Source organism: Gouania willdenowi, unplaced genomic scaffold, assembly GCF_900634775.1.
Source record: "Gouania willdenowi unplaced genomic scaffold, fGouWil2.1 scaffold_296_arrow_ctg1, whole genome shotgun sequence".
NCBI lineage: Eukaryota > Metazoa > Chordata > Actinopteri > Blenniiformes > Gobiesocidae > Gouania > Gouania willdenowi.
Genome location: NW_021145056.1, coordinates 413,513 through 426,054, shown reverse-complemented (window position 1 = coordinate 426,054; position 12,542 = coordinate 413,513). Strand labels below are relative to the sequence as shown.

Genomic DNA, 12,542 nt, shown 5'->3' with positions numbered 1-12,542 from the left:
CAGGCATGTCTCCGCTGGAAGGCTGATGGCTCTGGGGTGAGTCTCAGGCCAAATCCTTCGTTTTTGCCCAAGCGGCTGCCCCCTCATCATGTGAACCAGCCTATTAAGTTGGCTGCCTTCAGTCCTTCGGGCTCCTCTGGAGGGAATGGCGAGCCATCAACACTGTTGTGCCCCGTGTGGGTGCTTAAGGCTTACATGGAGGCGACAGCTAGCCTACGAACGACAGACTGCCTTTTCGTCTGCCATGGAGGCTGTAGAAAGGGAATCGCACTTTCTAAACAGAGACTCTCTCACTGGGTAGTGGAGGTCATTCAGTATGCCTATAGTGCACTGAACATCCCGGTGCCTCAGGGCATAAAGTGCCATTCTACTAGAGGCATGGCCGCGTCATGGGCCGCCTTGAGGGGCGTTCTCCTGCAGGACATCTGTGTTGCAGCTACCTGGTCCTCATCATGCACTTTTGGACGTTTCTACAGGGTGAACGTTGCTGGTGTCCAGCCTATGGCAATGGCCGTGCTGTCCACAGCTTCAGGCCTTGAGTAGGTGAGGATTCTTTCGTGACCTTTCTAGTATAAGTCATCCAGTGCTTAAGCACCGCCTCTGGCGGTCAGTAAGGATGAAATAGAACGAGAGTTACGTATGTAACTACGGTTCTATGAATCCTGGATGACCGCCAGAGCATCCTGTCACTCAGGATCCTTGTGTCCTCGCGAGAAGATTTTGACAGGAACAGATCACCTGATGACACCGGTAGATATAGACTCTCCGGGTCATCCAGGGGTCACAGGTGACTTTGTTGATATAATTACTCGACCTGCGCATGCGCGAGATGGAACATCCAGTGCTTAAGCACCGCCTCTGGCGGTCATCCAGGATTCATAGAACCGTAGTTACATACGTAACTCTCGTTATGTTGTTGTGGACTAGACCATCAATACCAGGGATTGTAGGGTCTGAAACATCATAGATTAATGATAACTTCTGATACTGTAAAATATTCTACCCACTAGTGGTGAAATAATTGATGCATGCTTGCGTCCATTTGTTTTTGTGTAATCATTATGGTCTGGAATGATGTCATCAGGATTAACTTAAACAATAAATCTGCTCAGATTCAGCAAAATATTGATCCCTGAGGGAAAATATAGTGACTATGACATTAATGCTGTTCCCATACATTTTTATATGACAAAGAATTAAAAAGGAGCAGTCAGAATAATCAATGTCATTACAACTTAAATCTACCTTTTAAATATATCTTACTTTATTTTTTTAATTATTTTTTTTAATGTTTTTTTTATTTTTTTATTAGTATTTATTGTTTGTTATAATTTTTTTCTGAAAAAAAATAAATAATATTTCTAAAAAAAAAACAGAATTTTAAAAAATTAAAGTGGAAAACATGGAACTTGGAAAAAAATAAAACAGAATTTGGGAAAAATAAAAACAGATTTTCTAGTGCCCTCATCATAACACTGAGTTAGCTGATGTCAGCACGGCTGCAGCATGGCTAGTGCTGCTACTGGGGGGCCTGAGCAACCAGTTTTAGTCACAAACGAGAAGGGAATATTTGCTACATTTTGTTATACTTTTTTTAAAAAAAGTTTGTGAATTGTTTTTATTGTTTATAGGTGCTGCTAAATTTTATTCTACTGTCTCAAAAAAGTGTAATAGTTTTTGTTGTTTACAAGTGTTGTTAAATGTTGCACTACATTTCACTTAATTTAAATATAAATAATATAATAATAATTTGTGTTCTCAACTTTATTAAAGGAAATTATGCTTCTAAAATTTTGTCTTTTGTTTGCCTCGTGGTATCGAGTATTTTCCTGAGTATCGATATCGAGTTTGAAATTCTAGTATCGTGACAACCCTAGGTAAGAATATGTCCTTGTTAACGGGATCTCCCAGTAACTACGATGTGACCGACACATAAGACTGGGCTCAGCGCTAACGCTAACCACTTCATAAAGGAAGAGACTATAGTAAAAACTACACATCTTACTGTCATTAAACCACAGAGAGCCACAGATTTATTAATGGTCAGATTTAACACTTTTATGGAAGGATAAAAGCTCACATGTCACACTTAGTGTGAAATAAATTTTGGCATAAAACTATTGTCACTATTCATCCGTCAATTATATTTCACGTGTGACTGAGAAAGCTGGTCCCATTAGACCAGGGATGGGCAAACTTTTTGGCTCAGGGGTCACATGGACTTTTAAAAATTGATACATACATACATTCTTCTTCTTCTTGTCTTAAGAAAAAAATTTATAAAATTTCATAACAAATCAACCATATGCGTTACAGATTTGCAATTTTCACCCAAATTGATCCCCAATTCTAAAGAAAGGTTTGTACATTTAAGGAGAGACAGGCCTGTTAGTAGAGCAGTGCTTCTCACAGTGTGTGGTAGAGAACGGAGACATGACAGGTGGACATTTTCCATTTCATGTCAATCTTCTTAAAAACCCTTTCTTCATCGACAATAAAGATCATTACTAGGCAAATTTAGAATCCTAAAATGTATCAGAAATTAAAAGATCATTTAATTAAGACTACATTAGATGTGACTGGGATCAAAATGTAACGTGGAACTAAAATGCAAACATAATTATTTATGTCAGCATATGAAGTGGAGAAGAACCAGAAACAAACTTTTATTAGCCGTTTTAAAACATTTATTTACTTTTTTGTTTTCTTAAGCTTTTTGGCACATATTGCAAACAAAGTGTTGTTGTTTCCTGAATATTTGTTTTTTATGCAGGTAAATCATTTCATTTAGTTTTTCAGTTTTGATTTAATTATGAAATATACTTGCATTATGAAACATGATGATACTTATTCCCTGTTAGTTCATTTATACTTGTACTGAATTTATTTCTTTTTTTTTTGGTTTTCTACTGCACTTTTTACATTTGTTTTTTTTAAAAATTCAGATAATGAGTTTAATTTAGTTTTGATTTATTATGAAATATTATATTAAATGGTAAATGGTAAATGGACATGATTTATATAGAGCTTTATCACCACTGAAACAGTCTCAAAGCTCTTTACATATCAGCTCATTCACCCAATCACTCTCACATTCACACACCAGTGGGACAGGACTGCCATGCAAGGCACTAGTCGACCACTGGGAGCAACTTAGGGTTCAGTGTCTTGCCCAAGGACACTTCGACACATAGTCAGGTACTGGGATCGAACCCCCAACCTCTCGATCAGAAGACGACCCTCTACCACCTGATCCACGGTTACTTGTTCCCTGTTGGTTCAACACATTTTAACATGTGTAAATTGTCAGGATTATTTGGGGGGCAATGGGCACAGGTGGGACTTGAAAGTTCACATAACACACACACACACACAATATATATATATAGTGTGTGTGTGTGTGTAAAAGTAGCTCGGTTAAATAAAAAGTATTTGCATGAAAAATCCTCCAACATAATTTGTTAATAATGGTTATTAGCATAATTAGCAGCATGTTTGGAGGAAAAGTGACGGTGGATGTTTTATTCCTTTAAAACCACAATGGTTTCTTTACAAATAAGACATACAGCCTTTGACTGAATGTTACAAGGCAAAAGGTTGTGTCATGGCAAGCTTAGGACAAAGTCACTGGGAGCAATTCAGGTTCCAAAAATCAGTCAATTTATTTTCTCCTGACAGTCCAGACAGCATATCTTCTTTAAACAACAGGAAAAAGAAGAGAATCTTTCAAAAACAAATAATCCAACAAAGGGTTCAATTCAGACCTGCTCAGACATTTCCCTGTCCATGTGTGCTGCAGGAGCCATCTTGACTTGTCCTCCCTCCTCACCTTCACTTCCTGCTTTTATAGGGCCCAGGCTCCGCCTCCTCAATCAATGCCTTTCATTTCTTTAACAAAAACTGAACCCTTCATAATTGTAATAAAACAAGAATTTTCCAAAATATATTAAACACAATTTCTCACTTGCAAAACAAATTAAATACATGTTTAAAATCTACATTTAACAAATATTGAACATTTCAGTTGTGAGGGAGCTTTTGCTTCCTAACACTGAACTTCAGTGAAAAGTATTGTAGTGTGGATGAGCAGTGAAATAAGGATTGCCAACCACGAACTAACGCGAGAGTGCACCCGGTACACCACATCATTCAGTTTGTCCATCACCTCACCGGGCCCCTGCCACTGGCTGCTCAGTTTAGGGCAAACTCCTTTCTTCCGCGCGGGACAGTATACCCACACCTTGTCTCCTGCAGCAAACACCTGTCCCCTGCACCGTGTGTCATACGCCCTCTTTTGACCCACTCCAGCGCTGGTCTGAGTCTGGCGGGTGAATTCATGGATCTCGTGAAGGCGATCCCTCAGTATTTACTTGTCCATTCATTAATAAACACTCACTGTCGACTCTTCTTTTCTTTGGACCACTCATTGTTGTAGATGTGTATCGCTGTGTCAGTGCCGCGCTTTTGCTCCGTCAACCTCCACCTGGCTCACAAGGTGCGCTACGCTGCCTTGTGAGCCAGGTGTATTCACGCGACACCACGTGATCCCACAATAAAACATCAACAAACAGCTGACTTTGATTATCCAACGTGGAAGAACTGTTTGTCTGGCCAGATATCTAAGTTTCTGCTTCTACCATCAGTAAGTTCTTCTTATTCTTTGTAGGTGTGATATGGCGGTGACCAATCTAACTCTGCTTTCTTCCTCATCTTACATGTTCTGTCCATACCTAGTAGGATGTCGGGTGGAGGTTGACGGAGCAAAACCACAGCGCTGACACAGCGATACACATCTACAACAATGAGTGGCCCAAAGAAAAGAAGAGTCGACAGTGAGTGTTTAATAATGAATGGACAAGTAAATACTTTTCACTGAAGTTCAGTCAAAGGCTGTTTGTCTTATTATTTGTAAAGAAACTGTTGTGGTTTAAAGGAATAAAACATCCACCGTCACTTTTCCTCCAAACATGCTGCTAATTATGCTAATAACCATTATTATCAAATTATGTTGGAGGGTTTTTTCATGCAAATACTTTTTATTTAACTGAGCTACTTGTATACACACACATATACATATGTTTAGAACATGTGCGCGTGTTTTTAATGTCTGGGTGGCTGACAGTTATTTTCCTATCCTCTGTCAGAAGGAACTGGAACATCAACGATGAAGAAGCCTTTGATGTAATTCCAAACTTTTTTAATGAACTCTTGCAGTGGTTACATGGGGGTTGAATAGTATTATGTGTGTGTGTGTGTGTGTGTGTGTGTGTGTGTGTGTGTGTGTGTGTGTGTGTGTGTGTGTGTGTGTGTGTGTGTGTGTGTGTGTGGTTTTCTGGAAACAGTTAGAAAGGAGGTAAACATAATTAGGATATGGTTGAATGCAGTAACAAACCAACAGGCAATAAATGCCACCCTGAACAGGCCAGCGGTCTGCGGGCCAATGGCGCCACCTCTTGGATGTATTAATGACTGCACTCAACTATTGAGGCTGCAGTCGATGCAAAGGAGTGCAATATAACATTAAACACTATGGAAAAAAACATTTATAATACAGTAAATAATAGTCACTTTGATGTATGTTATGTTCAGAGAACCCTTAACTGCCTAGCCACGTGTCAGGCTGCCTCTAAGCTGAGTGAAAGACTACACTTAACATGCAAACTATGCATAGAAACATATACACATATATTGCAAAACACTAGGCTAAATGGCAAGTATAACTAAAAAGCAACAATACTGTAACACAGGGGGACTTACTTGTTATTAACGCACACAGATGCAGCACATGTAACAACAACGTAACAAAGAGAAAACTAGTCCAGGCTTAAACAGGTGGAGTGGAATGTACCATTGCAATGGGGGAACATGGAACAGTCCAATCGACACCGACCTCAGGGGGTTTTCTACTATATATATATATATATATATATATATATATATATATATGATTGATATAATATATATTATCAATCAAATCAATCAATCAATCTTTATTTGTATAGCGCCAAAATCATAACCAATGGTATCTCAAGACACTTTACAGTAGAGCAGTCTTAAGGACGGACTCTTCATTTTATGGATACACACATATGCATATATACGTATATAACATACATATGTATCCCACCCCAACATGAATTCATCATGGCGGCAAGGAAAACCTTCTGTTAAGCAGCAGGAACCTTGTGTGGATCCCATTCCTATGATGAACAGCCATCCACGTTATGCTGTGTTGGGTGTGTGCAGAGGAAAGGGTGGAGACAGAGTTGTTGAGTCTCTGTAACTCCACACTGAGGATCCCACGGGACCTGCAAGACAAAAGCCAGAAGGAGTACAGGAGCAAACACACAAGGGAAGAAGCAGACATAGAGGGAGTGTTTGAAGAGGAATGGGACCCTCTCCGGTCCCTCTCTAACCTAAATGACCTCTCTCTTAACGCCCTCTCCAACCTCTCTCCAACCGAGCATCCCAGACCCCCCCCCCCCCCCCCCACCCCCCCCCCCCGGCATCTATGCCTATTGCATCTTAATTATGAGCTATGAGGCTGGTTCCTAACTAAAAGCTTTATCAAAGAGGAATGTTTTGAGCCTAACCTTAAAGGTAGAGGTTTGCCCCCCGAACCGTGGTTGGTAGATGGTTCCAGAGAAGTGGGGCCTGATAACTGAAAGCTCTTCCTCCTATACTACTTTTAGAGATGAATGGAACAACGAGTAGTCCAGCATTTTGAGAGCGTAGTGTTCTGGGGGGATTGTATGGCACTACAAGCTCCTTGAGATAGACTGGTGCCTGTCCATTTAGGGCTTTATAAGTGAGAAGAAGAATCTTGAATTCTATTCTATATTTTATGGGAAGCCAATGCAGAGAGGCTAATACAGGAGTAATGTGATCTCTTCTCCTAGTTTTAGTCAGTACACGTGCTGCAGCATTTTGAACCAGCTGAAGGTCTTAAGCGACTTGCTCGGCAGCCTGCTAAAAGAGAATTACAATAATCCAGTCTAGAGGTAACAAAAGCATGGACTAGCTTTTCGGCGTCGCCCTGAGACAGGATAGATCTGATTTTAGCAATGTTACGGAGATGAAAGAAGGCAGTTCTTGAAGTTTGTTTTATGTGAGAGTTGAAGGATAAGTCCTGATCAAATAGAACCCCAAGGTTCCTAACAGTTGTGCTTTGTGCCAGAGTAATGCCATCTAGGGCAGTTAGGCTAGCATAGGTTTCTCTAAGGTGTCGCGGGCCCAGTACAATGACCTCAGTCTTGTCTGAGTTGAGAAGAAGAAAATTTTGGTCCATCCAGGCCCTAATGTCCTTTAGACAGGCCTCAAGTTTAGATAGCTGATTGGTCTCACCTGGCTTCATTGATACATACAGTTGGGTATCATCAGCATAGCAGTGAAAGTTAACAGAGTATTTTCTCATAACATTACCAAGGGGGATCATATAGATACAGAAGAGGATTGGACCTAGCACAGAGAGCCCTGAGGAACCCCGTAGCTTACTTTAGTGTACACAGAAGACTTATTATTCACGTGTACAAACTGGTACCTATCAGATAGGTAGGACTTAAACCAGTTTAGGGCAGTCCCTGTGATTCCAAGTAATTCTCTAATCTCTCTAGTAGAATATCAATCAATCAATCAATCAATCTTTATTGTATAGCGTCAAATCATAACCAATGGTATCTCAAGACACTTTACAGTAGAGCAGTCTTAAGGACGAACTCTTCATTTTATGGATACACACATATGCATATATACGTATATACACATACATATGTATCCCACACCCAACATGAATTCATCATGGCGGCAAGGAAAACCTTCTGTTAAGCAGTGATCTATAGTGTCAAAAGCTGCACTAAGATCTAATAAAACCAGCACTGAGAGTCGTCCTTCATCTGAAGCCCGAGTAGATCATTAGTTACTTTAACTAAAGCAGTCTCTGTGCTGTGTTGAGCTCTAAAGCCTGACTGGAAGTCCTCGAACAGGCTGTTGTTTTGAAGAAATTCACAGAGCTGAGCCGCCACAACTTTCTCAAGAATCTTTGAAATAAAAGGAAGATTAGATATAGGCCTGTAGTTTGCTAAAGTGCTGGAATCAAGAGTAGGTTTTTGAGAAGGGGTTTGATTACAGCTACTTTAAAGGACTGTGGCACGTAGCCTATTGATAGGGATATATTTATTGTCTCCAACAAAGATGGGCAGACCAGGGGAACAACTTCTTTAAAAGCTTAGTTGGGATCGGATCTGAAAGGCAGGTCGATGGTTTGGAGGATGAAATAATAGAGTTAGTTCCTGAAGTCCTATATGTGTGAAACAGTTTAGGTTAGGTCTATTTACATTTAATGGTACAGCAGGCCCAGGTGAAGGCAGGGAGTGGCTAATTTTTATCTCTAATCTTATGAATTTTATGGTTAAAAAATGTCATAAAGTCCTCACAGCTGAGGGCTAGAGGAATCATGGGCTCAATAGAGCTCTGACTTTGTGTTAGCCTGGCTACAGTGCTGAAAAGGTACCGGATTTTATTTATTTTCTTCAATTAGTGAGGAAGTATGTAGATGGACTATGTCGTAAGGCTGTCATGTATTTACTATGGCTTCTTGCCAAAGTATTCGTGACTCCTCTGTTTATTGGAGCGCCACATTCTCTCTAATTTACGGGTTGTTTGTCTAGTGTGTGAGTTTCAGAGCTAAACCACGGAGCTTTCCTCTGACGTTTAATAGTTTTTTCCCTCAATGGGGCAATTGAGTCCAAGGTGGATTTTAGTAGACTAGCAGAGCTATCGACAAGCAGATCCAGTTGAGAGGGGTTATAATTAATATCATAGTTATTTATTGGATGGTGCACTGAGTTTAAGGCAGCAGGAATGGCCTCTTTAAATTTAGCCACAGCACTGTTGGATAGATTTCTACTTGTAAATATTTTATTGCACAGTGCGAGATCCTCTAGGATAATGTTAAAAGATATTAAAAAGTGATCTGATAGCAGAGGATTTTCAGGGTAGACTTTTAGTTCATTAATATCAAGGCCATATGTTAGAACAAGATCAAGAGTATGATTTAAACGATGAGTAGCTTCATTAATAGTTTGAAAAAAGCCAACTGAGTCTATTAGGGACATAAAGGCTGAGCTCAGGCTATCACTATCTTTGTCCACATGGATATTAAAATCTCCTACTATCAGTATTTTATCAGAACTGAGGACTAAGTTTGATATAAACTCAGAGAATTCTGATAGAAATTCAGAATAAGGGCCTGGAGGACGGTAAATTATCACAATAAGACTGGCTGGCAGGTTTTTGATTCAGTATGAGATAAATTTAGAAAGAACCAGGCTTTCAAAGGAAGTGTAACTGGCCTTTGGTTTAGGATAGATTAGGAGAGAGGAATGATAAATAGCTGCTACACCACCTCCCCACGGCCTATGTCTCGTGGCATATGAGTATTTAAATACTGGGAGGAGTGGCTTCATTTAAACTAACATATTCATCTTGATACAGCCATGTTTCAGTTAAACAGAATAAATCAAAGTTATTTTCTGAGATAAGGTCATTTACTAGTAGAGATTTGGATCTCAGTGATCTAATATTAATAGAGCACATCTTATGCTTTTATGTTTTGGTTGTTTCTAGATTTGAGATTTTAATTTTTTCAGATTTTTATAATTGATAGCTCTTTTATTTGATTTTGTTAAAATCATTGTGAAATTTGGGTCGGGGACTGACCCGTCTCCATAAAATAATATTCATCACCATCACAACAGTTGTCATGGCGATGAACACAGCTATCATAATCAATGGGAGGGAAACTGTCCTAAGGCAAGCGCAGAGGAGCGTGGAGGACTCCCCCTCTGTAACATGGTCTCATTCATGAGATGTCATAACAGTGACTGTGCCATGTTTCTGATAGTAGAGATGCTCCCTCCAAAGTAGGATGGATTCCATCTCTTCCTATCAGGTTCGGTTTTCCCCAGAAGGATCTCCAATTATCAATGAAGCCCACCTCGTTTTCTGGACACCACCTCGTATAGCCAGCGGTTAAATGATGACATGCGGCTATACATGTCATCACTGGTCAGATTTGGTAAAGGACCGAGAAAATTACGGAGTCCGACATTGTTTAGCATAAGCACAAACTGATTCAATGTTCACTTTGGTTGCTTCCGACTGGCGACGTCGGGGTCATTAGTGCCGACATGGAGGACTATCCTTCCTAAACTTACGATTACTCTTTGCCAGCAACTTTAGATTTGATTCTATGTCGCCCGCTCTGGCCCCTGGGATGCACCTCACGATGCCGCTGACTTCGCTAGCTTCACGTTTCTCACTATGGAGTCGCCAATTATCAGAGTTTGTTCCCCGGTGAGTGTGTTGTCCTCACGGAGGGGGGAGACCTGTTTGAGACGTGAACATGGTGGGTGTCCCGAGCGGCTTTTTGACCTTCGACTATGCTTACCACGGACAGTAACCCACTCATTGCTGGCCGGGGGGGAGGCTAAGCTAGAGCTAGCACGTCCGCACCGGCTAGGTCTGCGCTAGCTTCGGTTTTGGTATCAGGGGTGCGGAACCGCTTCTCCAGATTGTTTATCCTCGCCTCCATATTAACAGTACGCTACACTTTATGCAACTACCCATTGTCCCTAAAGGAGGACGAGTGAACGGGTAACAATCATGACACACCGGGCATGATAGATCCGGAGGGGAAGGAGAAGCGACATAGGTTCTAAATTTAAGCTAAGCTAAGCTAAGCATAAGGGGGGGAAGTTTAAAGAGTTGTACTGACTGCTATAAGAGGCGAGATTGCTTTTTACTTAACCTTCGTACGTTTAACTGTACGGTAAAAAATTAAAAACAAGTGTTTTTCAAGGCTAAAATATCAATGACAACAAGTTTGATTAGAGTTAGACAACACAGTAGTAGAGCGCTGCAAGCAGGCGTAGAGTGTAAACAGGAAATGATCGATACGTCACCACGATACGTCAGCCTCAGCACGTCACCACAGCCACAGCAAAAAACCAGCATAAACCCCAACTTTTTTGTGTGTGTGTGTGTGTGTACGAACTTTCAAGTCCCACCTGTGCCCATTGCCCCCCAAATAATCCTGACAATAACACATGTTAAATGTGTTGAACCAACCAGTAATATAATATTTCATAATAAATCAAAACTAAATTAAATCATTATCTAAATTTTTTAAAAAAAAAACAAAAAAACAAATGTAAAAAGTGCAGTAGTAGAACAAACCACAAAATAAATAAATTCTGTACAAGTATAAATGAACTAACAGGAATAAGTATCACATCATGTTTTCATAATGCCAATATATTTCATATAAATCAAAACTGAAAAACTACATGAATGACCTTACCTGCATAAAAAAACAAATGTAAAAGACGCATCCAAATATTCAGGAAACAACAACACTTTGTTTGATATGTGTCAAAAAGTTAAGAAAACAAAAAAGTAACTAATGTTTTAAAACAGCTAATAAAAGTTTGTTTCTGGTTCCACTTCATTGCTGACGTAAATCATTTGTTTGCATTTTAGTTCCACGTTACATTTTGATCCCAGTCACATCTGTATCTAATGTAGTCTTAATTTAATTTTCTTTCATTTCTGATACATTTTAAGATTCTGAAATTGCCTAGTAAGTGATCTTTATTGCTGATGAAGAAATGGTTTTTAAGAAGATTGGCATGAAATTAAAAATTTCAACCTGTCATGTCTCCATTCTCTACCACAGTGATTCTCAACGGTGCGTCGGGACCCAAAAGGGGTCGCGAACCTTTTTGGGTGGTCGCGACAGCTGGTCAAAATAAATAAAAAGGATTTGTCTTTAATTTGAAAGACCTTTTCTTTTGACAGGCATGCTATGAAATGCATGTTGGTTGCACAGGAAAATATATGATGTATGTTTTAAAAAAGATTATATATGGTGTGCTTTCAACAGGCTATTTTGAAAAACTAAATTTGTTGGTTGAATTCTAAAATTTAATGACTGTGGCAAAATTTGGGTCCCAGGGTGAAAGCAGTTGAGAACCCCTGCTCTACCACACACTGTTAGAAGCACTGCTCTACTAACAGGCCTGTCTCTCCTTAAATGTACAACGTTTTCATAGAATTGGGGCTACATTTGGAGAAGTTGCAATCTGTAACGCCTATGATTGATTTGTGTTATGAATGTTATAAATTGAACTTTAGACACGTAGAAGAAGAATGTATGTATGCATCAGTTGCTGGCCGGCCCGTCTGTCAATTTTTAAAAGTCCATGTGACCCCCTGAGCCAAAAGTTTGCCCATCCCTGGTCTAACACCATGGCACTGCATTGATGCCGAAAGCAAAAGTAACCAATAATAATGTAAATACAGTAACACTGACTAAAATGAAATATATGATAAAATACTAATAGCTTTCATGTTTTTCATGATGTCAATCACTGAAGCCTCTGAGTTTCCTGGTTCTACCCCTTGGCCATGTTTGCAGTTTTTTAAGTTTAAGTTTTTAAGTAGTTTGTTGTATGTTGAGGTCAGTCCAATGTCCTCTTTTTTAA

At 39.7% G+C, this 12,542-nt stretch overlaps 2 protein-coding genes across 2 annotated transcripts in view; one reads left to right on the top strand and one right to left on the bottom strand.

Annotated features, from left to right (window-relative positions):
- Positions 1 to 12,542, bottom strand: part of LOC114459317 (E3 ubiquitin-protein ligase TRIM21-like) — a 243,496-nt gene that overhangs the window by 162,828 nt on the left and 68,126 nt on the right. The gene's annotated exons all lie outside the window — the stretch shown is intronic.
- LOC114459327 (uncharacterized) overlaps positions 379 to 12,542 on the top strand; it is a 14,995-nt gene continuing 2,831 nt past the window's right edge. Inside the window, 1 exon segment of the mRNA XM_028441619.1 lies at positions 379 to 539. Within this exon segment, the coding sequence (XP_028297420.1) occupies positions 379 to 539 (161 nt within the window).